Here is a 26,338-nt window from a genome sequence, read left to right on the forward strand (position 1 = left end):
AGTCTTTAAACCATGATTTGAGGACTTCAATAGCTCAGACATAGGTGAGAGGTTTATCACAGGAGTGGGTGGGTGAGATTCTGTGGCCTGCATTGTGCAGGAGGTCAGACTAGATGATCATAGTGGTCCCTTCTGACCTTGATAACTATGAATCTGCTCTTAGAGAGATTCCAACTTCATAGAATTTTTTCTTCTTTGGTGGGAGGTACTTTCCTCGCTACTCAACAATGGATGCAACAAAACACTTCAAGTCCTTAGCTGAAACGCCTAACATGAAGGACTCTATAGGGTACACAAAAAGTCTATTAATAGCTTTGAGAAGGATTAGTATGCTCAGGGTGAGCCTTAGTTATTTATTTCAGATCTCTATACAGGGAAAACATCTTTCCTTCCAGGAGTGGGAAAGGAAAGAAAAGAGATGTTCTCTCAGAAGAGTTCTAAAAACCCTAGCAATCTTAAGTAAAAGGAAGTTGGGTCATTTGATATCAAGGGCATGGTTCAAAGGACAATGGGGTCGGGGGGGTGCGGAAATCAGACATTGGAATCTTCAGAGAAGTCCTAATTTTCATAGTCCCCACCAGCACCCCAAAGTGACTGGGCAAAGAGAACTCTGATCTCATATGAAAATAGTTGTGTCTTCATATGGTGCCAAGACCTATTCTACTGGAATGAGGTACCTAATAGGAAGGCCTGCCAACTTAAGAACACTATTGCCCACTTTCTGGAGAGGTGGCAATAGATGGAGTGGAACAAGCATCAAGAGGAATTCCTGGATGCATTGGAAGATAGTAATGTTTTTGTGTCAGAGGGCCAACCCCTGTTGTATCTGGCTTGAGTGTATCAGGCTCTCTACCAAGAGCTTGAGGGAAGAGAACATGACCTCACTGCTGCTGCAAGTTAAGTTCCTGCTGAACAGATGGAGGAAGCTCTTCCCTCATGCTGAGGAGAAGCTGTCCCAGGCAGAGACCTTGAAACTGTCCTAGGCAACCAACTCAAGATGTGGCTCAGACTTTTCCCTATGGCTGAAATTCTCCTCTTGTCAGTATTCAAGTGGCAACAGTAGGTGAGGGTGTGTATCTGGAGCTTTGGGTTCCTTAATGGGGCTCAGATAGATCAGGTCCTGGGTAGAAGACAAGCAATTTTTTTGACTTGGTCACGAGGCTGAAATTCCAGTTTCTGTTCAATTTACATCCACATTGTCTGAAGGAAAAACACCAAGATTAGTCCATCATCCGAGTAAAGTATGACAACTATACCCTCCTTTAGGAGGGCTGCCACTACTGCCATCCACTTTTGTGAAGAAACAGATTATAAAACAGATGGGAGGGCACAACACTGCAAAGGAGTTGAGGGAGTAGCATTATGTCTATTTAGGAAATCGGTAAAAAAAACAAACAAACAAACAGAAAACTTGTTTCATGGGTATCTGCTTGACAGATTTTAATCAAAGCAATTGGACGCTGAGAGCTAAAGAAATGACAAGTATTTAAGACAGTCCTTGACAGACCCACAGACAGTAGAATAAAGTGTTTTCTTACTCCTTTTTCTTTTATCCTTTATAGACTTAAAGAAACAGGCACCTGCTTTTGTGATTCACTCCAAGCTGCAAAAGTTTGATTTTCATGTCTTAGGGAAAAAAAAAAATCAGACCCAATAACAAAAAGCACAATTTAATAGGCTTTTCTACCTAACCCTAACATGACATGCAACTAACTCAAGGCATTTTAGATTGCATTACCAGGAAATGCAGAAGTTAACTGTTTGATGCTGAAAAATTAAATGCAAACAAAAACAAATTTGTTAATCCCTGAATCCTACTTTTCACAGGACAATTGCACTGCAGCTGACAAACTCTTTTAAAGTGGCCAAAAAGTATTGTTAAAGAATGCTTGTAAGACTTTTCAACATCACCAAAAACAAGATTATCTTCTATAAACAAGATGATTTTAAGTCAGGTTAAGTAAAGTTAACACAAAAACTGGAAACCTTTTTTCCCTCCCTCTAACCATACCAAAAAAAGTTGTATATTTTTAGGCAAAAATCTCATTTTCTGTATTTAAAAATGGTTTTTAATTGAAGTTTAAAAGTTTGATAGTTTATTGTATTATAAAAATATTGGTTCTTCCATACATAGCCAAATTCTATTGGGCATGACCTTTAAAGCATCTTTAAAGCTTGCTCTGCCCCGAGTAAACAAACTTTCAAGACTGCTAAAATTGCAAATCTGAAATATTTCCAAGTGTACAGTATATTTTTAAAAATCTATTCACAAGTTTTTGCTTTGGTGAGGTTTGATGTAAAATCCAAACTCATACATTAGGACTCCCACATTGGGACTCAGTAATTTTCTTTTTGCTCCATGAACACAATAAACCAAAGTAAAAAGGTATGGGGAACAGGGAAAGTAGTAGAGAGAGTCAGAAGAGAAGTGAAGGAGCCATAAAAGGTAGGCTTTACATTTTCTATTAAATTAGAAACATTACCTTACAGAACATGTCTCGGAGATCATCTTTTGGACTAATCCACGATGCAACAGCATCACAAAAAAATATAAAGTCCTGTAAGATTAAACATTACATAGGTTAGAAACTCCATATTTGCATCATTTTAATTCATAAATTAAGGAAATCAGTATGACACACTGATTTCTTAATTTGTAAGTGTTGCCGGAATCTCAACTTCAATCCACACATGTTTCTATTATATTTTAGATTTACTTTTAAGTGAGTTTAGTATTTGTATAAGGTGAAGTACGAAAGTCCTTAAGATTGAATGCCTCTAACTGGTAAATTTTTCCCAGATACATTTGCCCAACTAAATGCACTGCACTGGAAAGAACCAAAGAGCAGGGAAATCTTTCAGAGAAAAGAGACTACTGCAAACTTACAGCTATAATACATCTCCCCCTGCTCAAAACACATTCCTCCCCCCGCCCCCCAAGGCTGCAGTACTCCTCTCAGGAGAGCTGGGATAAAGTCAATACAGCCCAAATGAAGTTTTTCTAACCCACTAGTGTCATAATCCATAATCTATTCCCCCAAAAATCCTGCATCCTGGGTTCATCGGCTCTGGTGGGTTATTCCTCTGCCCAACCATTAAACCATACTCCCTTTCATATTAAGTTAAAAATATACACATCTGACATTTCAGGAACATAGGAAGACTCCTATATAAATGTTAAATAAAGAAAAAACTCCTTTTCTTTCCTTCTCTATTTTTTCCCTTTCACCTCTTTTGAAGCTGTATGTTAACATGAGTCTTCAAAAAATCACAATTAATGAAAGCACAATGGGGGCAAGAGCGATGGAAATATTATGTAGAAAGTAAGGCAAAAGTGGAATGAAGTGAAGGAGCCAAAATCCACAGCCAGGCAACTTAGTAAATTTCTATGTCACGCCTCAAATTCCAGATCACTATAGTTATGAGTAGATAACTACCAGCTCCATTTATAATACACAGGGTAAATCAATGTCAGTATAGATAAAAGGTTTCAGAGTAACAGCCGTGTTAGTCTGCATCTGATGAAGTGAGCTGTAGCTCACGAAAGCTCATGCTCAAATAAATTGGTTAGTCTCTAAAGTGCCACAAGTACTCCTTTTCTTTTTGAGTATAGATAAAAGACACAGTGAAATATTAGCATTTTAAAAGTTTAACAATAAAATTTGCCTTTTCTTAGCTTTTTCTTCCAGCTGCTTGTAACAATATTCTCCCAAGTGCCCTTCCCCTTCAATCCCCAAAATTTTGCTTCATTGAACTTTAGATTCCATCCAGCTCACATGACTAAACAGGCTACAATTACATCATCCAATGTTTTCAAGTTTCCACATTTTTATATTTAATTTACTGTATATCCAACCTTCTATCAGATTTAATGACTAAATGACTAAAACAGATCTTTTTATAAATCTTCTGTAGCAAAAAAGTTAAGTAGGTTCTCTTTCAGAAATGGTTTATGACTAAGGCTATGATTTTATCGTGGATATTTTTAGTAAAAAAGTCAGAGGCAGGTCATGGGCAATAAACAAAAAAATCACGGAACCCGTGACCTGTCCCTGACTGTTACTAAAAACATCCATGACAAAATGGGGAGGGAGGAGGGTTCAGCACCCTGCTGCCACGCCCCCACCCCACAGCGGCTGGGAGCTGCAGGGGCCCCATTGTCCAGTGGCTGAGCAGCTCCGCAGTTCCTCTGCCACCAGCACCTGGGAGCTGCAGGGGTGTGGAGTTGCTTTGACTAAAATTTTTCAATTTGTTCTACCAAAAAAGTAATAATGATTTTCATGTAGTAAATGCAGTTTATCATGCATCTTTGGCTGCCTCACCTGTACTCTGTCCACTACACCTACTCAACTCAAAGGAGGAATCTAAAATATTGAGATTAAGCAACTTGAACAAGGGTACACAAGAGATCTGTCAGAATCAGACTGCACTCCAGGTCTGACTCTCAGTCTTTTACTCTAACCCACACATTATGCAGCTTCTAAATAAAAGAAACAAGAGGATGAAGTGTGATTAAAGAAAAACTGCAGAGTAGTCAAAAGCTATTCTAACACTGCAAATTAAGAGAAATGAACCATTAACAAAATTGATTTTTAATTTGAAGTAGTAATTATAGCATAACCAGCAATGTCAGTTGCTGAGATAATAAAACCATGACAAAACTTAGTAAAAACAAAAATGTTAAAAGAATCAATCACTGTAGTACACCTTTAAGATATGGTAGATAGTGGCAGTCATTTATTAGATACATGTTACTATGTTCTTTATGCCCGTAACAAAATAGAGAAGATCTGAAGTGAATACTGTAGACTCACGCATAATTATAAAATTAAGCATGCCAAACAATCATTCTTAAAGGGAATGAGATGCAAAGATGTGACACCATGCAATTTATGTTAACATTTAATTGGAGTCTGAAGTCACTAGTGCATATTAGACAAGTTACATTTCAAATATATTTTGCATACATATACTATTATACAATTACATTTGTCAACTATCTTTTCAGAATTTGAAGCTGTTTTCAAAAGAAATTAACAATAGACTGAAATGAATGATTGAATGAAAGACTAATGATTTTTGTCAAGACTATACAGTTTCAGGATGTACAGACTAACAATAAAACACATTTTTGAATAGTTACATATACATTCATTATTTTTCCAATTGTACAAAGAACATTGTGTGTGAGGGAGTCAGTGTGAAATAAGTTTACATCTTTTGAAAATATAAGATATGGTTTGTACACTTTGAAGTGTGATGTTGAGATTTAGAAAGAAAATACTGTATTTTTAATTGACATGAAAACTGCTGTGATATGATACAACCACTTTGTCAACATATTTTTACTTTTTGGCAAGGAGTGCAATAAAATATCTAAAATTAACTGTGTGTGTCTTCAAAATTTCCATTTCAATCACAGTAACCACAGGAGGAAAAAAGCCAAACTGAGTCAGATCCTCAGCTGATGTAAATGGTTTAATCCTCTTGAAATCAATGGATACACCCCACTTTACATCAGCTATTGTTCTTTGAAAGTTACTACCAATTGCAGAAAGGAACCAATATGTACTTAACTTCTTTTACAGCATTCAAATTAAGCTTTTTTTTTTTTTAAACTGTTATTCCTACTCAATTTTAGGATGAGCCTGTCAGAACAAAAATCAAATGCCTGTGCAAATATCTTACTTGGACTACTCCACTAGGGTTGACTGTGATCATGGTACAAATCCCACGGAAAGCAGAATCCTTTTCCTCATTGTCCCTTATGTTCCGCAGAGAGGTACACCTAGTAAATTGGAGAACCAGGCTATTAGGCAACAGAATCAGTTTTTATTTAGTTTAATTAACTAGTTTGACAGTATTTGATGGAGTAAGAGTCACATTGAGGAGAAATTCCTAGAATAGTTTTCAAAAAACACTTCAAATAAAGATTTCAGAGTTTCTTTTCATGTGTAGTTTATTTGCATTTAACTTCAGAAGTTAGATATAATGAAACTTCTACATTTTGAAGAATTCTGAATTTTAAATCTGCTTATACCTAATGCTGTATCATGTACAATTATGATTTCTAAACAGTGACATGTATTCCATTAAATACCACTAAAATGTTTATCCCGCAGTACTGGTAAGAGCTATCATTATTAGAAGAACATAGACTATACTGCCACAGTTTGAAGTAGATCAGATACCACTTACAGAACAGTTATTTAACTTTTACAGAAGCAAGCAAACTATTCCATCTGTAACAAATCTATAAACATGTATTCCTTACAGCAATTCAAGTCTCAGACTGAATTTTTTTTAAAGTAATGTAATGCAGTTTAACTTTTACAGTACTTGCATGCATCATATTATCATTCTGATGGATTTTAAAATGCTCTTTCATAATCAGGCTTATTAACACAGCAAGCATGTGACAATCTTATCCCATGCATCAATTAGTCGTTAGCCACAACATAAAATGTACATGACGGTGCTACTAAAAACTCACAAACCTGATAGGACAAGATTAGTCACATGGTTGGCAATGATTAAGGATTGTGATTTTGTAACCAACTGAAAATATATCTAAAAGTGAGATAGAGAAGAAAGAAAGAAAGTGAAGAAAAATGAATTAAAAAAAAAAGATTGAATAATACACACCAGGGTCTTATAAACTGCTGTAGCATGGGGGCCACCTCTTGAGGACAAACGTAACCAAGACGACCAATTGTTATTGCTAAGGTAACGCAATCACGGTTATACACCACCAAACGCCAACCAAGACATGAGCAAATGAGGGGGAAGGAGAAAAAATAAAGAAAAAACAACAAATAACTCAGAAACAGAAACCAACAGAATCTGTGTATGATAATAAACATAAGATTTCACTAGTGCTGTTTATTACCACCCCCTAAAAATAAAGGGCAGCAACATATATGGTATACTCTTGGGGATTAAAAGAAAAAAAGAAAAAAAAAGGAATTAAGTAAATGAGAGAACACCAAAAACACAATTTAAATTCCAAAGGCTATTTGAACAGAGCTATTGACTTTGCCCTCTTCAGATTTATCTCTGCAATCTTGTTACTTAGAAGTCAGTGATAAACTAGCTACTCACATGTATTATTTCTAATGTTCTTGGTACAAAGACACTAAGCATTTTCAGTTTATATCATCAGCAGAATATACTATAAGTAATTTAAGAGAGTTACTTTGTTTTAAGCTTGCACTTTTTTGAATTTCAAAATTAAAGTTTGCATTAGATTACAATGTTAAAATTAAACCGAAAGAATGTGGTTATTTGAATATGCTCTTTCATCTACAACTAAAATATTAATATACAAGTACTTTTCTTGCTAAGGACTTCATATCCAATTTCTTCATGATTTTTAGCAACATTTTTTTTCTAAATTAACTCTCAGCAGGTAAATAGCTCATTAATAGCTATAGAATTTATCATAGTGAAATAGGCTCCTTAAATCACATCTACTGAACACAATAGAATTTCTCTTGGGAGAATCGGACTTCTGGCACAAAGGTGTTAGCACAAAAAAGTTTATTCCATTTGTGTATCTGACTAAATAAATAGCTTACTGCTTTTATTGTAAGGGGCAGACTGAAAGGTAAGGTGCTCACACAAGAATGCTTTATTGGTGTTCACTCAACTCACAGAAGATTAATCTTTCAGAAAAAGGAGAGGGTGGGGAATAATGTTTAAAGATTACTTGAAGCAAACTACATGAATACTACTAAAATCCAGCAGATTCATATGAAGCAGAGAAAGGAAACCTATGTTCAAGAGACATACTATGCAACACTCTAATTAAAACAGGCATTTGTGAGCACTCCATGAAACATGCAATAAAGCAGATGAGCTCTCTCCAGTCAAGTTTGGTGTAGGATATGCAAGCTTTCTGAAATTCACTTTGGTCAGATGCCCAAATTATATTAAAGCATATTGGTCACATAATACTTCTGTTTTCCATATCTGCAATATCCATGGCATGCAAATTTTTCAGCTGAATTAATTATAAGAGCAGCCTCACAACAGTGCCAATTTTAATATACTTACATAACATTAGCAGCATTTTTATATCAGGAAGACAGATAGTTAAATGTTTATATTACAAGATTTTTTTTTTAAAGCCACATTTGATAAACTCCACTCATCTTCCACATTGCAGAAGCCAATACAAGGAGAAGTATTTTTTGTGGAGGCTGAAGATTGTGCCACCTATCCACTTCCTATGCAATGATTTTTTACTGAGCGTGTCTTAATTATATTGTTCCAGGAGAAAAAGTTGGACAAAAATGACAGTAAGACAATACACACCAGGAAAATGTAAATATTTTGGTAGCTTCTTGCTTGCTGTGCTAAATATTAGAGTAAACAGAAAAAATAGTCTAGAACACGTAGTACATAGGGTGATATCCTACAACAAACTTCTTGTAAGTACACCACATTCAACATTTATTTGCAGTTACATATCTACATTTACGTTAACTATTAAAGAGTAAACAAAAATTCAGTGTTTGGATGCTTCTATAGTATCCGCAACAGTAATACAAGCAAGCACTTTTGAGCACTGGATGCATGTCAGTTACTATATCCATTAATGAGAAGAAGAAAAAACCAGAATTCACTTGTCAATATTACCATTTGGCAGTTTAACATAGCTGCTCAAAAATGGTCTCTTAAATAAAAAGAGTATCTATAACATGCCAAACAACCAGCTAATTCTTCTTAAAGTTCACCTTCCACACTAATTTTGAAAACACTACATTTTTAACATTTAGTTTCACAAAATACTGGAGAGGACATACACAAACTAAAACACTTCCAAATTCTCTTTTTAACCTCTCATGGTACAGTGCAGTCCTGTACTTGTGACATCAATGCCAATGACATCAGCATGTGATGTTTGTTTAAGAAGGTTACTCACTCTGTATAGCAATTAGTTCAAGGTGTGTCCCCCAATGGGTACTCCACTTCAGGTGTGCATGCACCTCACGTGCCTTTGATAGATTTTCATTAGCAGTGTCAATTTGACCAGCACATACACTGCACCAAGGCTATGTCAAACTGAGCAGGCAAAACACCCTTAATTCCTTTTCCACCACTGAGTCTCAGGAGAAACTGAAGCAGAGGGGAAGGACGATGGGTAGTGGGGCATCTAGAGGGCGACAAATCTCTAAAAGCTACAGTTATCCACAGGATGAGTAATCACTTTCTTCTTGAGTAGTGTCCCAGGGATACTCCTATACATTGTGTATTCTGAACAGGAGTCAGTGTGGATTTTCCCATGTGCAACTGGTGACCCAAAGTCCAAGAACAGAGAAAGTGTTTTCCAGGAGGCTGACAACGCTTCCTGGTACGACTGTCCCTTGAGCAACTAGTCAATGAGGTACAGAAATACTATGATTGCCTCATGATGCAAGCAGGCAGTCACCACCGGGAGAACTTTTGAAAAACACTCTCTGAGCCGAGGAGAGAACGAACAGGAGCACCTGTACTTAAAATGATCCCAGCTTATAATAAAATGCAGGAACCTTCCGTTAGATGGGCATATTGCTACACTGAAACATGCAACTGAAGGACGAGGGCCAAAAACCAATCCCCTGAATCAAAAGAAGGAGTTACAGCTGCCAGAGTCATCATCCTGAACTTCTAAGACTCCTAAACAAATTTGTGAGGTCTCAGATCTAAGATTGGCCTCTGTCCTCCTATTTTCTTTGCACAAGGAAGTACGTTGAATACAAGTCCCTTCCCCAAAGCTGAGGAGGGACTGTCTTTCTCGCTCCTAAACGAAGAAGGAAGTTTAATCTCTTGTCTTAGTAAGAACGGATGAGAGGGGTCCCCGAAGAGGAGAGATAAACAAAATAAGGATGGTGTAGAGCCCGATATTACTTTCAGCTCCCATTTGTCCAAGGTGATATGCTCTCCTTCTGGTCAGAAATGGGGGTTAGTCGACAAATCATTGCAGCTGACAGGCTAAAGAGAAGGGGGAGTCCGAACCCTCAACCATCCCCACAAAACTGACACTTTAATGAAGAAGTCTTTGACGAACTTGGGTTAGGTGGGTTACAGGATCTTTTTCTCTGGAACCTACGTGTGTGTAGGTGGTTCCATCAGTCTCTGAAAACCAGAGAATTGCATTGGGTGGGATGTTTGAGCGATTTGCCATCTACTGAATTTTCTATTGTTCGCAGGAGTGTAGCTGCCCAATAAAAGTAATGTGGCCCTGGAGTCTTTAAGAACATGCCACAACTCATCAGTATTCTCTGTGAACAACTTCAGACCATTAAACAGGAAATCCTCTACCATATTCTGGACTTCTCTGGGGGTAACCAGAGCACTGTAGCCAGGATTCCCTGCACATCACCACTGCGACGGAGATGGAATGGGCTACGATATCTGCAGCATCAGGAGCCACCTCAAGAGATGTCATGGCCAGTAATTATCCTTTAGCAATGGTAGGCTGAAATTGTTCCCTTTAATCTGAAGGAAGGTGTCAAGGAATAAGGAATAAAGGAACTAAATTTTGCATAATTTGTGAAGTTGCACTTGGCCATCAATACCATATATTTCGCAGTGCAGAACTGTAGGGTTGCCAATGGGTAAAATTTTCTCCCCAGAAGGTCCAGTTCCTTCTGGTCTGTCATAGGTGGTGGATTTATACCAGTGTTTGCCTCGTTTGATCATCATTTCAACCATCAGAGAGCTAGGTGGAGGATGAGAAACTAGGCACTCCGAGATCTTGGTAGGAAAAACACTTTTTAAATTGTCTCCCTTACATGTGTGCGTGTTACTCTAGCAAATGTTTGCCAAATGGTATTTTCAGGTTCCACCAGAGCCTTGTTGATAGGAAGGGCCACTCTGGCTGATGTCACAGAGTGAAGAATATCCAACAGCTTGTGTTGGGATTCTTTGACTTCCTCAAGAGGTATCTGTAGGGAGTCTGCCACCCGTTTAATGAGGTCTTGAAACTGCAAAAAATCATTGGCAATAGATGGAGGAGGAGGCATTACCACCTCAGCCTGTGTAGATGAGATGGCAGCCTTTATCCGCCCTTCTCTTCATCCTCAAACATTTCCTCCTGTTGTTGGGGGGGAGACGTTTGAGTCTCCCTATCATCCCGAGAGGAGAGGGGCTCTGGAGACTTGCCAGCAAAAAAATGCCCAGGGACGAATATGGCCATTGAGGACCATAAAGGGGAGGGGGCTGCATCCAGAGTTGCTCCCACCAGGAGTGATGAGGTTTCCAGACATCTTCCCTGACTCTTTGAGAAAGGGGGGTTTGTATATTGGTACATAGGAGAACACCGAACAGAGATCGATGATACACAAAGGAGATCTCCATTATCATCCTCTTCTTCCTCTAATCGGAGAGCTCTGACTCAAGAGAGGTGACAATACTGGGGAATGTATAAAGATTCAGAGACAGAGGTTTTCAGTAGAGAGATGCTCAGTACCTGTCACCAACAGACACACTGGTTCAAGCAGTCACCAATAAGTCCTTCAGCTACCTAAAGTCTTCCAGTATTTAGTTGTGGTACCGACAGACCAGTACACCTATCCCTGCAGAAGGGTACCAATGGTTTTGCGTGCTTCACAGGTAGCGCTGCTGTAGATGGAGGTTAAGTCTTAAAGGGTACCAAAGAGCTCGATAAGGGTACCGGGAGAGGTGTTAAGTCCAGTAGTACTGATCTTCTGTGTTTGCTCTGACCATCTCCACTAGACAATACTAGCTCCTTCTCAGAGCCATGTTTACTCTTAAAGAATTGCAGGATTTTCCCATTTGCTGGTACCAGAAGAGCCTTTTGCCACTACGGTACCAAGCATGGCTGCTGACCTGGTCGGAGAGTGAGCTCTTTCTGAGATGGATACCTTAGGAGGGGAATTAGAGCTCCTCTTCTTAGGATCTTTAGAGGAGATCCTCAAGGCTTTCCCCTTTGTAAGAGAGTATTGTGCTGAGGTCAAAGGGCTGCTAGAGACCCCAGGGACTGATGTACAAAGGGGTTCTCCTGACCTGGCTCCAAACCCAGGTGAAGGGAGCACTCCATCATTAACACTCACAACTTGATTTCCCAGTTCTCCTATGTCCCATAGCTAAACAGGAGTTACACTTCTGTAGGATTCAACTCTCTCCCAGGCAGTGAATGCAGTTAGACTGTCTATCGCTGACTGGGATAGCCTCTCTACACATGAGGCAACGCTTAAAAACCTGTGAACAGGCACACCCTTCACAGAGAGAATTTCCCCAGAGGAAATAAAACAAATCTTAAAATAACCACTAATTAATTATTACTACTAACAACAAACTAAGCTAAATAAACTAAGTACAAAAAACTCAGCAAGTGGCCAAGCCACACAAAATACAGACATAATAAACTCCATCTCAGGCCAATGTAGTTGAGAAGAAACCGAGGGCACTTCTCCTGCACAACCTGATGTAGCCTCGGTGCTGGGCATGAGGATAGCAGCAGCATATATGCAGACCGAACAGACACTACTAGTGAAAATCTCGGATTGAAGGCATGTGGGGCACATGCACACCAGAAGTGGAGTACATATAGGGACACTACTCAAAGAACTCTGTTTCCTCACCAAAAGGAAAATGAGTAACTGCAAAAATCTGAGAGGACACTCAATTACTAAGAAAATGCCAAGAAAAGGTCAATGTACTAAAATGAAACTCATTAAATCATAATTAAGCTTTTCTAGAGTATGGAAGGTGCTCTTTATACCAGAACATGCTCTCTAAAAATGCAAAAGAAACAAGCCTCAGGAGTGCATGTTTAATGAGACACTTTCTAGCAACTCCCAATACGAAGGCACTGTCATTGGCCAGAATATAAAATGTGCATGCCATCATTGAAGTAGTTTTCATAATTTGTAATAAAAAGTTAGGCACTACAAACTATATATACACTTTTTATTTTTTACACTTTAATTTGATTGTAGTAACGTTACCACTATAGATCAAAATTTTTTAGTGCAATTACTACAAACTGATTTCTCTCTAATGTTTGGTGCACCCACTGGATTTTTATGGTTTTTGTTAATTCCAAATCTTCATTTTCCTCTGCTGTTTTCACATATGCCAATTATGTTTTCAAACTTTTCCAAGTTAGACATATATATGCATGAATCTACATATAAATATGCATCTAAACTAGTGTAAAAGAAAGACCTGAAAGAATTGGAGGTTAACAAAGCTATTAATTTTATAAAATAGGTTTAAAAAGCAACAACCTAAATATAGGACAGTTGGTTCACTGCAGCACTGAGACTTGTAAAAACTTCTGCAAAACAGAGCTGCTTTTGCTTATAAATGTTGTAAATATATCAGTTCTGGTTTGGTTTCCCTAAGCAATTTTTAAAGGCTGTGGGTGATTTTTGATCTCAGAGACAACTGCATAATTCCTTTCACCACAAACATTTCAGTTATTGGGTACCTGTGTTCTCTAACAACGTCTTTGGTGTGTTGGGTCTGTTAATGATTTCTACAAGCTGGTGCAACACCATAGGAATATAAGGCTGCATGTCTATACCTAAAATAGCCAAAACACAAAAATTCAGAAGAAAATGACTATTAAAATAATCAAAATAGATCCATGTGTATAGCACTTTAGACTAACACGCAGAATCAAAATTTTCATTTGCCATTTAACCGAACAAAAATACATAAACCTTTAAACATTTTACAAAACCAAACAAAAAAAAAAATCAATTCTTACCCATTTGAATGGAGATTTCTCCAATTGCCCATGTAGCATTGTTGCACACAGAAATGAACTCAGGATTTAGGTTGGTTCCCAAAATCGGCATGAAATCAGCTAGAAAGAACAACATTTCTAAACTGACTGTGTACAGTAAAGATTTTTTTTTTCCACTACTAGAAGTTCTCAGTATACAATGTTTCATAACCTAAAAATATGTAAATGCATGGAATGCCTCATGTAGAACAGACGAGAGTTAGTTGTAAAACTGTTGCTCCTAATTCCTCAAATAAGCGTGTCATGAAGGCACACGTCATTGAGCTGATAAAACATCTGACAAGAATGAATTCAAATTTTAGAATCCAAGTCAGTCCAGTAATTGTTTGGAGGAAAGTTACAGGCCTCTCTGGCATATGCCTCTGCCAAAGGGATCAGCAAGTGCTATAAAAACCTACAACGGATACTATAACCCTTCTGCTGAAATAAAGACAATAAGCTCTTGGCTAAGCTTTTCACATTTTCAATTATTATGTGCAGATGTTTGCAATGAAAACAACATACTCCTAAAACAAGCAGTATAGGTTGTAAATCAGGGGTAACATTTTATCAGCTTTTCCATTTTCAGCAGAAAGTAGCTACGTTAGTTACAAAACAGTCTGAATACACCAGACCAAAGATGACCATGGTATAAAATCAGTCTGGAGAAACTCACTCTTGAACAGTTTAAAGAAAAAAGCAAAATGCAGTGTGTCTTTATAAAGTGTGATCTAAATAGATTATGTCCACACATTGTTGCTGGTTCAGGGTGATGAAAACGGAACTTTGCACCAGCCTGGCCCAGTGGGCTTAATTTACTCAGAAGCAGGGATAGTCCATTATTTTTTGTCCAGGTACAGACTCCAGAGAAAATAATAAAAAATGTTAAGTTAAAAAAAAAAAAAAAGATTTTGGGGTCTGTTCAAAAGTGACTGGCAGTTAGGATTTGGCCCACGGTCTGCCTATTGACTACCTCTGACTCAAAGGATGGTTGGTACTGCCACATCTCTTCCTCATCAAGGTTTCTGCTGTGGGATGGCAGCTTTCAAGTCTGCTATCAGGCCTCCATAGGAGCCTTTGAAGCGACTGCTACCTATGTGATACTTTGAACTAGGACATCTACTCCTACCCTTAACAGCACACACTTCCTAGTGAGAGGAACTGACTATGAGGTAGCTGTTTGGAAACTGATACTGCCCATTTCCCCACAACACGCAGACCTTCCACCACCAGGAGAATCAATCTGGTCCATGGTGAAGATACCACCATTTTTTTCTTCACCTATCAACATGTGAAATAAGTAAGGCTGTCGATTAATCACACTGTTAAATAATAGAATACCAATTAAAATTTATTAAATGTTTGGATGTTTTTCTACATTTTCAAATATATTGATTTATATTACAACAGAATAAAAAGCGTGCTCACTTTATATTTATTTTTATTACTAATACTTACACTGTAAAAATGATAAGAAATAGTATTTTTCCAATTCAATTCTTCAATTTGTAAGTATAATTTACAAATGTAAATTTTTTTGTTACATAATTGCACTCAGAAACAAAACAATGTAAAACTTTAGAGCCTACAAGTCCATTCAGCCCTACTTCTTGTTTAGCCAATCGCAAAGACAAACAAGTTGTTTACATTTACATTGCCTGCTTCTTATTTACAATGTCACCTGAAAGTGAGAACAGGCATTTGCACGGCACTTTTGTAGCTGGCATTGCAAGGTATTTATGTGCCAGATATGCTAAATCCATATGCCCCTTCATGCTTCAGCCACCATTCCAGAGGACATGCTTCCACTCTGACGCTTGTTAAAAAAAATGCATTAATTAAATTTGTGACAGAACTCCTTGGGGGGGAGAGGGGGGAAATTGTACGTCTCCTGTTCTGTTTTATCCACATTCTGCCATATATTTCATGTTATAACAGTCTTGGATGATGACCCAGCACATGTTCGTTTTAAGAACACTTTTACTGCAGATATGACAAAACACAAAGAAGGTACCAATGTGAGATTTCTAAAAATAGCTACAGCACTTGACCCAAGGTTTAAGAATCTGAAGCGTCTTCCAAAACCTGAGAGGGACAAGGCGTGGAGCATGCTTTCAGAAGCCTTAAAAAAGCAACACTCCCATACAGAAACTACAGAACCCGAACCACCAAAAAAGAAAATCAGCCTTCTGCTGGTGGCATCTGACTCAGGTGATGAAAATGAACATGCGTCAGTCCGCTCTGCTTTGGATTGTTATCAAGCAGAACCTGTCATAAGCATGGACACGTCCTCTGGAATGTTGGTTGAAGCATGAAGGGACATATGAATCTTTAGCGCATCTGGCACGTAAATATCTTGCGATGCCAGCTACAACAGTGCCATGTGAACGCCTGTTCTCACTTTCAGGTGACACTGTAAACAAGAACTGGGAAGCATTATCTCCTGCAAATGTAACAAACTTGGTTTCTCTGAGCAATTGGCTGAAGTAGGACTGAGTGGACTTGCAGGCTCTAAAGTTTTACACTGTTTTATTTTTAATGCTTTTTTTTTTTTTTTAAATAATTCTACGTTTGTAAGTTCACCCTTCATGATAACAAGATTGCATGACAGTACTTCTATTAGGTGAACTGAAAAATACTATTTCTTTTGTTTTTTACAGTGCAATTATTTGTAATAAAAAATAAATATAAAGTGAGTACAGTACACTTTGTATTCTGAGTTGTAACTGAAATAAATATATTTGAAAATGTAGAAAACACCCAAAAATATTTAAATAAACGGTATTCTATTATTGTTTAATCGCTTGACAGCCCTAGAAATAAGCTAACGACATAATATATATATAAAAAAAGAGACATACCTATGCAAGGTTTAACATGCTGAAAGCATGCCTTTGTCAGGTCACCTAACAAGGCAAAAGAACTCTGTCGTACCTCAGGCATTTTATCCTAAAAACCAAAAAAAAAAACCCACAAAAGGTAGAAGAAAGAAGTTGATTAGAACTAGGCTTATTTAAAAAATAAATCCCAGGATTTACAAAAAAAATTCTTCTCACCTGCATGCACTGGTACATTAGTGTCAAGATATTACTGCGAGCCACTAGCTGTTCAATGTTGCCTCCAAGTCCTTCAGCTAAGCCACTGAGTAAATCAAGAGCCACAATCATGAAGTCTTTATCTGGTGCCTCGTATTGGTCTGGCTGAGCATTGTGCAACTGTAATAAAACACTAGTTAAGACACCCACCTTCAATATAAAACCGATTGAGTTCTCTCTATGCTATGCATGCAAATCAGGAATTGGTTTATGTTTTGTCACTTCAGTCAGATGTTGTTTGATGGATATGTTATAAATCCCAGTGTAATACACACGCAGTTGCATACCCAATGCATCTACAAATCCTGGGAATAATAGAAAAATACCATGGCTTGTGCAAGAGTCTTCTGTACCAGGTTTACACAACGCTGATACACAGGTTCACAGTATGGAAGGAAGCCAGATTGCAAGGCAGTGGCAACCGAAGACAGGCACTGGAACACAAAAGCAATGTACACGTGATAATGAAAATGTACACTTTGTTTCACGAGGCCCTACTTAAATACAGAGAAGAGAAAAATTTAACCATTTTGGCAGACACTTTTTCAGAGAATAGTATAACATGCTACCGTTATGGAAAACCTGGGTTTAGGACTGGGCTAATAATTTTCATGCCACAGATTTTGAAGGGGAATGTTCAGTTTACAGGAGATGGCTGACAGTGTCCAACTGGGAGCGCCTCCAAGTTGTTCTATGGGAGCAAAGTTGTAGGAATAAAAGATGGGCAGTAAAAAAAAAACTCTGTAGGAGAAGCACACAAGGACTCCAGCAAAACTAATCTAAAATCTTTGCTCCGGGAGGAGATATTCCCAAATGGCTATATCTTTAATCACAGAAAAGGGAAGATTATCTCTTTCCAGCCAAAATGAATGAGGTATGCAGAAATGGCTTTTTCCATAATTAACATTTTTACCTCTATGCCTAATCTCTACAGTCTCACCACCAACCTGAAGTCTTTTCAGAGGAAAGGATCATTCTTGTTACAAGAGCTACACTAATTTATGCACAATTATAATTCAGATCCTTAAAAGATTCAGCACAATAAAATCCAGACTGCTTTATATTAAACATATTTATAACACAAAAATCAACTTAGTAGAAGAGAGACTGTATAGGTTATCCAATTTCACACCAAAATACTTCATAACATTTACCTCTAACAAAGGGAAGAGATCTTTATCCTCATCCTTCAACATGTTCCATTTCTGGATTAGTGGAGGCATTAGCATCTGAATATATTCCTATTTATAGTGAGGAAAAATATTGTTGATTAACTGCTGAAATACTGAATTCCAGAAGTTTTCTACCTCAGTCTGAAACCCATGATTACGTCCCATCTCACATTTTCTCTTTTACAAAAAAGTCCTTATTACATATCAATGGTGAAATTACTACAATAGTTTCAATTGTGATAATTGTAAACAACTGTCTCTCCTGCATGACTATTAATAAAGTTTCATAATGAGTTCACAGTTTGATATTTCTCAAATTAGATTTTAGGAAACATCAATGTATTAACAAAGCTTGTTTTTTTACCACTATATATTAGGTGCCAATAGATACACCATCACTGACAACTTTGCTCACTAGAGGCAGTTTCAGTAATATCCATTTATTCTGGGAGATTCAGTTCTCCCATGTTCTAGTTTAATCCGTATAGAGACTTCCACAAAAGGTTATTTCCACACCACATACACACACCACTACGTGCGTGACCAAAACCAGCTATGTGATCATAATTAAAAGTGTACAGTTTATACACAGGAAATATGTTTCTATTGTAAAGTCACAATGCACCCAGTATAAAAAGTTTTACTTAATCTGACTTTCTGGACTTGAAAAATATAGGGTGAAATCCTGACCCTACTGAAATCAGAGTTTTACCATGGACTTCAGTGTGGCCAGAATCTCACTCAGCTACTCTAAAAATGCATTGCCCAGCAATAACAATATCAATGATGGCACAGTAACTAACAGCATATCCTTGGACTATAACGCTCAGAAACCTATGCCTAAAAAGGTGCCCTGAGGGAAGCTCAGCTGTGCCAAGATATATCAAGAGTCTGCTTCACAGTTCTTCGCTGAGGCATATTCTCTCTGAATCCTCCTATTAATGATACAGCTGTCTGTTTTCCATCCTTTCCTGGGCCCATATTATAGGATAAACAGGGTGTCAGATCCTACACTCTACGACACAAGAAAAGTCCAGGACTCCACCTAAGGAATGCCAAGTCATATCCCTTAAATAAGGCCGGCAGAGGACAATAGGAAGGGAAATTCTTAGCTCCACAGGAAATCAGGACACTAATTTTGGAGACGATGCTGGGAACCAGAAGACGGTATGGTGAAAGACAAGAAGGGGCAGCAACAAGGGAGGACCATTGGCTCACCCACTCTCAGCAGAGAGGTATTACTCACCAGAAAGGACAATTATATTGCCATTCATAAGGATGCAGATACTAAGGACTTGAGGGGGGAAGTGGACAGCCTAATAAGCTTTGCATTTAGTTTCTAAGGACAGCATATTTAAGTTTCATTGAATTCTGTTCTACTTCCCTTGACATTAAGAGGCAAGAGGTATTCCCTAATACAGATGTAGTCAATTTTTGTCAAGATCCAAATTTCTTGGTCAAGGTCTAGACTCCAGAGAAAAACAAACAATAATAATAAAAAGATTTCAGGGTCCATTCAAAAGCATCTGACAGTCCGGATTTGGCCCACAGCCCGCCTATTGACTACCCCTGTCTTTATAGCTCCTACTGCTGAATCTTATCTTCTCAGAAAGTTGAGACATCCTTACCTAACACTGGTTTAAGAAACTCGAAGACCTGAGAAAGAGCATACATTGGCCAACCACCAGCCCAAACAGTGATCAAAGATGAAGTAAACAACCCAGGTAGCAAACAGCTCTCTTGACCTCAGCAGCATCCATCACCAGGAAAGTCAGCCCAGCTGTTTCAAGAGCCACTTCTCACAAACTAGGATATAAGATACAGCATCTGCAATAGCATGATTACTTCCATCTGAGACAACAGGTATGGAAGGTGATGCAGGGGAATAAAGAGTCTGGTTGATGGCACTCTGAATTAGCATTTCTACGATGTGTGAAGCCAGTTGGGAGACACGAGGTAGGATCAGCATACCTTAATTTGTCTTTGCTTTCCCCTCCGTTTTCAGTCATCCCACAGGCCCTAACTTAAGTATTCTAACAAGATCAAGATTCCAAGAAGCTGGAGCACATCTGGCTCTTGGGATCCGCTTCTGATACCTTGCTAGATCAGTGTCTCTCTCTCTCGGAAAATAGGAGACTACCATCAAGACAGTCCCCCAGAGTGCTCCCAGATAAATCATTCACTGAGCTGGAATGAATTTGCTTTTCTGATTGATAATACAGCCCAGTCAAAAAAGATACTGTAAAAAAGAATCAAGTTTCTGGAGCCAGAGAGAACCTTTCAGGGCTGACACTACACTAAAGGGCCACAGCATACTGAGGACCAATGGCAAGTTGCAGGAATCTGAGATGAACATGTGACTATATCTGTTGTAAGACAGAGGCAAAGAAGTCTCAACTGGAATAAGTCTGAAGTGCTCATAGTTGCTGAAATAATGGGGAGCTCCAAGATTAGCTGTACCGATATTCAGACTGTACTGAGATAATAACAGTCTTGTCCTATAAAACAGGACAGACAAGTGATGGGCAGCATTCATCATGAGCTGAAGCCTCTAAGGGGTCCATCCACTCCAGTATCCTGCTGCTAACAGTGGCCAGTATCAGATGACTCAAAAGAAGGTGTAGATCCCCATAATGGCAAGGAAACTAAAAAGGCAGTAAAAATATTTTTTACTGTTATACTCCCTCTCTCACACACACACACACACACAAAATGTACAACCAACCCGTGGAACATGTTGCCACAAAGATATCGAGTTGCACAGAAGAGTTCAAGAACAGGACTAAACAGACATTTCTATAAACTTACTGTTCAGTGCACAAGTTTACCACTAATTTGATGAGGGCTAGTCAGATACAAGGACAAGGGAACATCCATGTTATGTGAGAAAGTGTAAACAGAAGCACCTAATCTTTCTCTATACTACAGCTATAGGAACAGCAGCAGCAACCTTTAACACTTTCCATTATAACCTTCGGCTTTCCCTCAGGTCAAAAAGGTGTATTGTTTTCTTCATGAAACCCATGCAATGTGGTTGAATTATCAGCCATAGGGAAAAACAAAAAATTCTATTTGCACACATGCATTACTTGTAACTGAATTTTAAGAACATTCCAAACACATGCATACTTCCAGGCCTTGTTCACTCTCCTGCAGTGCATTCAATGCACACAAAACTAGAGGTTCAGACAGAACATAGGCAAAACAGATTCTTCTTTTTCTCCTGCTGCGCTGCTCCTGAACACCACAATTCCCATAGGTGTTGGGGAATATGCATGGCTTTGGAACTGGCATGGCTTTGGATCCAGCAGACCACGGGTTGCATTCTCACCTTACCCCACTGACTGATGTTAATGCTGTGCACTTCACAAATCTTAATAATCAAAGTCTCATGCCCTTGCCTTATAAAGGCAGGGAAGTTTAATCCCCCCATTTATAGGTAGACTGATGCATGAGCATCATGTCTGGCAGAACTTGGAACAGAACTCAGGTCTCCAATATGGCACACCTAAATCTCATCCATTACCTAGAGCAACTCTTCGAGCCCATCCCAAAACCAAAAAAAAAAATTCAAGGAAAGTAAACACAATTCCAACTTTCAAGTAGTGTACCTCCTATATCTGAAATGGAACACATCACTATCCCCGCCCCCAATTACCTTTTGTCTTGTGCTGAACCAAGTGCCCGTCTGGAGAAAAGGGAATTTTCATTTTACTGGCAAAACAGAGGCATCTGGAAGTGAAGTGGCTTGCCCAAAGTTGCAGTCATAGTCCAGTGTCTTAACTACAATGTTAGTCTTCCTCTAGTCCCAATGTTATGGATGTCAATTATCTTACTGAACACCAATTATATAGCAAACATCATGAAGCAACAAGTAGAACTGCCGTCTACTGATGCCCTACATTCCTAAAACAAGACCCTCAGATGAGACCACTGAAACAGATAAGCTACTTATGTCTGGAATGTGATGTTACTTCCAAGAATCATTATGCCTATCAATACAGGGATCAAAACACCCAATCCCTTAGAAGTTAACTCCCGCCATTCCTTCAGATTCCCAAAATGCAACCTTCTCAACCACCTAATGTCTATCAAAGGGGTTAAATTACTGTAATTGGGAATCCAAATAAGGTCCTCCAGGACACAATGTAAATGTCATCTACATTTGCAGCAATATTCCGCTGCAAGGGCCCTCCAAAAGGAATGAAAGAATAGTTCAACACTATTCCATGAACTCATGTGCACTGTAGGGCAAGAGTCTATACACCAGGGGTTCTCAAACTGGGGGTCGCGAGCTGTCAGTCTCCACCCCAAACCCTGCTTTGCCTCTAGCATTTATAATGGTGTTAAATATATAAAAAAGTGTTTATAAATGTATAAGGGGGTGGGGTTGCACTCAGAGGCTTGGTATGTGAAAGGGGTCACCAGTACAAAAAAGTCTGAGAACCCCTGCTATACACCCTTAACACTAAAGCCAGGTGAAAAATGCTACAAACCTTGAAGGGGTCGGGGGCGGGGCTGGGAAGAGGAATACAACGAGAAACCCCCATGTCCAGTCATCCAGTTCTTCCCCACACAGAAAATATGGACTAAACAGATAATTGGCTGATGACAGAAAGTTTAAGAATCTCCTGCCTTTTGAAACATTTACTTTCACCACCTGTACATAGCTAATGGTTTTTGAAAGGAGTTGAGAGAAAGATTTGTCTTAAGCACTCATTACAAAAATTTTAGCTTAGGAAAAATATTCTGCAGCAGAACTTGCTAAGCAGGGTTCTACAGTCCTAATACATGAGCGTCTGTAGGTCAAGCAGCCTTAGGTTTCAGCATGGTATTGAATGACATTTTCAAAAATGCAGGCTAAGCACAATGCTGAGTATGGTTTAATATTTTAAAGGTTCTCATTAAGGTCCCCACCTACTCAAAAGAACTACAATGGGAGTTAGATTTAAAGAAATTCAATATCACAAACGTTAACATTTCACTAACCCTATACCAGTGGTTCCCAAAATTTAACCACCCGCAAACCCCTTTCACTAAATTGTGAAATCCTCGTGAACCCTGTCCTAAAAATGACTATTTCCAGGGGTTTAAGTTTAAATCTCTTCCGCACTCCGTGGGGCTCCTGCTGCTGGATCCCACTGACCGCCCCCGTCAACTGAGCTTGGGCTGCAGGTCCCGCTGACCACCGGGGCTCGGGCTGCCAGCCCCAACTGCCCAGCCCCGCTCTTCCTGGGGCTCGGGCTGCCAGCCCCATGCAGACCACCGGGGTTCAGGCAGCCGGTTCCCCCGCTGATGAGGGCAGGGTTCGGGCTGCTAGCCCCAACTGCCCTGTCCTGCTCCCCCTGGGGCTCGTGCTGTCTGCCATGTAACCAGGTCCCACCTGCTGCCTCCAATGCCCGTGGTCCTCTGGCCACCATTAGTGAAATTTTTCTGGCGAACCCCCGTAACGTTCTGCGAATCCCAGTTTGGAAACCACTGCCCTATACACTGACTGCATTTAAACGTGTTCTTTTTTGAAAGATTCTATAGGTATGACTCCCCCTATATTTAAAACAGAAAATATCAGTACACTTAATAATCCAAGTGCATCCTTGCGGCAGTGTAAAAGAAAGGTCAGTGTTTTTTTTTATTATATAGATTTTAATAAAGTTTTCATTTAAAATCTTATACACTGTACTGCAGTAGGACAGTCATGATGTTACTGTTTCACTATGACAGTGGTTTATACATAATACAAACGATACTTACTGGTTTGTTTAGATGATGTCCTACAGAATCTGCTAAAGTTCCTATGGCATCATAAAGGATGAGAAGATTCTTATGCTGGTATTTACTAAATGCGAAGACCAGAGTGTCAAGTATATATGCAAGGTAAGGAACAAGCTCTGTACAAGCCTCCTCTTCTAGAGTAGCAAAGGCACTAAGGAGCAAAACAAGAAGTCAGATTGTTAAATCAGTATAATTAAGAAGGTGACATTTCCATTTAGATGTGATTTCCAGCTCAAGAAGATCTACTCTTGCTAGCTCAATGAGGGCTAGCGTGCAAAAAATAGAATGTAGCCACAGCAGTGAAAGCATCTGGAAGGGCTAACCAACCCATGTACCTAGCATCTGTGATGGGCGCACACTTGGGGCAGCTAGCCCCTGCTCTGCTACACTTTATTTTTAGTACACTAGCTCAATGATATCTAGAGCGAGTATGTCTCCTTGAGCTACCCCAACTCACAGTGAAGATATATCCTTAGATAAACGGTTTGCCCCTTTAAAATTAATCCAAAATGTGTTTCAACAATGGCACTGATATCCAGGCAACCAAATCTTGCAACTAAAAGTTTAAAAGGACCAAATTCTAACATTTCTGGTGAATATAAAATTAGACAGACATTCTCTTAAAGCCTATCATGCATATGGGGAAAACCAGAAGTACTATTATAAGTTTAGCTACAATGGGTTAACTGAAGCAGCAGGAACTCTGTGACAAAAGCTGTTCATCAGTTCAGTTATATAATGGGGTATTTATTTGTACTATCACAGCACCTATTTATTTGTACTATCGCAGGCCAGCTCCACTGTGTCTGACAATGTCTAAACCTAATGAAGAGGCAGTCCCTGCCCTCAAAAGCTCATGATCTAAAACAAAATGGATATAAAAAACAGACGTGGAGAGCAAAAGCGGCAAAAAATCAAATGATGAGCCAGTAGAGGGAACGGATTTTTTCCCAGTATTGGGAAAAATAGAACAGTTTTACATAGACACACACTGTCAGGATTCCTTCCCCACTCTGAACTCTAGGGTACAGATGTGGGGACCCGCATGAAAGACCCTTATTCTTACCAGCTTAGGTTAAAAACTTCCCCAAGGTACAAACTTTGCCTTGGCCTTGAACAGTATGTTGCTACCACCAACAGGATATTGCCTCTGGCCAGGAGGGATTTTATAGCACTGTATACAGAAAGGTGGTTACCCTTCCCTTTATATTTATGACACACTATATGCAGTTAGGCTCCAAGGGAATCGAGATGGAACATGCCATTCCACAGGTATATTTACACGTATGATTGTATAGCAGAAAGAACATGTATGATTGGATAGCACAAAGATTTTATTGGCCTGGATTGGGTCAAAAAAGTACCAATTAATATACTACAGTCTGTCCTGGATGCTAAAAAGTTAATCCCTTTAGAAAAAGTGATCATGCCCCTTTTCTACCACACTCAAGTTATAGAATGGCCATTTTCCTACATCACAATGGAACTGTAGCACACTGTAGGTGGGCAGTGATTATGTTACTTGGTACCCACAGGTATTCCTCCTAATAGGCATTAAAAAGCCAGCGGGATAGAATTGTACAGGTACAACAGTCCCTTGGGCTGGGGATACCCAAGAAGTTTCTTACTGGCAAAGAGACAAGTTTTATGTTTGGGGTTATGTAGAAATTACACAGATCTGAAAATAGGCAGTATTATATAACAATAGCACTTTTCAGTGTGGTAGCTGCTCCAGGCCTTGAAATCCTGTCTGCTGCACAGGGAACAACATTTTCTGCAACGCTGCATCTTACACTTTTGTGCAATTTGTAAAGATAGCAAATAAGATGCCTGAAAGACACTACTGACACTACCACTACCAAGCCTGGTTGATTTCCCAAGGCTTCACATTTTTCACAAACTCACTCTCGGGATTATTTTTCAAAGGATGTTTGATTTCTAAATGCTGCAAAAACTCTGAAGGGCTCATACTCTTAGCATCCAACACTTCAGAATATACTACAACCCATGGTATTGGCTCAATGTATGTAAAACCATGCTTCTTTATATTTTTTCTTGCAAGCCATCACTATGACAGTTTGCCACGGATTATTTCATGAAATAATCCAACTTTCCCAATTATCCCTTTACCACTGCCCATGGTTCTCCGTGATTACAGCCACCAGAGCTCTAATTAACTGTACATTTTGTCATTGCCAGTTTGGATTACACGTGCGTGCGTAATAACTTGTGAAGTGGACATTCTGATATCAGCAAGTTCCTGCTCATTCTATAAAGGATGGAAAGTTATCCCTGTAGGAGGGCAGGGAGAAAGGATTTTATGTGAGCAGCAGATCAGATTGGCTAAATAGGTGGGTAGGTTTCAGGAAATAAAAAGGAAAAATGTTAAACAAGTTTTGTACTTGTAAATGTTTTGCTGTAGTATGTTGTGTCTGTTATCATCCATCTATTTTGTAAGAGTAAGCTCTTTTGCACAAGGATGTGTCCATTCAATTTTGTATAGAACCTAGCACAATGGGGCTCTGGATCCTGGCTAGGGCCTTTAGGCATAAGGGGAA

General features: G+C 38.9%; 1 protein-coding gene across 7 annotated transcripts in view; it reads right to left on the minus strand.

Moving 5' to 3' along the window:
* The window catches only part of TNPO1 (transportin 1), a 170,173-nt gene that overhangs the window by 15,559 nt on the left and 128,276 nt on the right, over positions 1–26,338 (minus strand). For 6 of the 7 annotated variants that reach the window (XM_074952752.1, XM_074952753.1, XM_074952754.1 and 3 more), the window contains 10 exons: positions 23,760–23,931; positions 17,991–18,077; positions 17,163–17,270; positions 16,798–16,956; positions 16,603–16,690; positions 13,724–13,822; positions 13,442–13,537; positions 6,646–6,721; positions 5,689–5,788; positions 2,484–2,558 (listed from right to left, as the gene is read on the minus strand). In XM_074952752.1, the coding sequence (XP_074808853.1) occupies positions 2,484–2,558; positions 5,689–5,788; positions 6,646–6,721; positions 13,442–13,537; positions 13,724–13,822; positions 16,603–16,690; positions 16,798–16,956; positions 17,163–17,270; positions 17,991–18,077; positions 23,760–23,931 (1,060 nt within the window). Of the gene's footprint in view, positions 1–2,483; positions 2,559–5,688; positions 5,789–6,645; positions 6,722–13,441; positions 13,538–13,723; positions 13,823–16,602; positions 16,691–16,797; positions 16,957–17,162; positions 17,271–17,990; positions 18,078–23,759; positions 23,932–26,338 lie in introns of those variants that run through there. The other variant, XR_012639527.1, reaches the window with a different exon arrangement.

Source organism: Natator depressus, chromosome 5 (assembly GCF_965152275.1).
Source record: "Natator depressus isolate rNatDep1 chromosome 5, rNatDep2.hap1, whole genome shotgun sequence".
In the NCBI taxonomy this organism is placed as follows: domain Eukaryota; kingdom Metazoa; phylum Chordata; order Testudines; family Cheloniidae; genus Natator; species Natator depressus.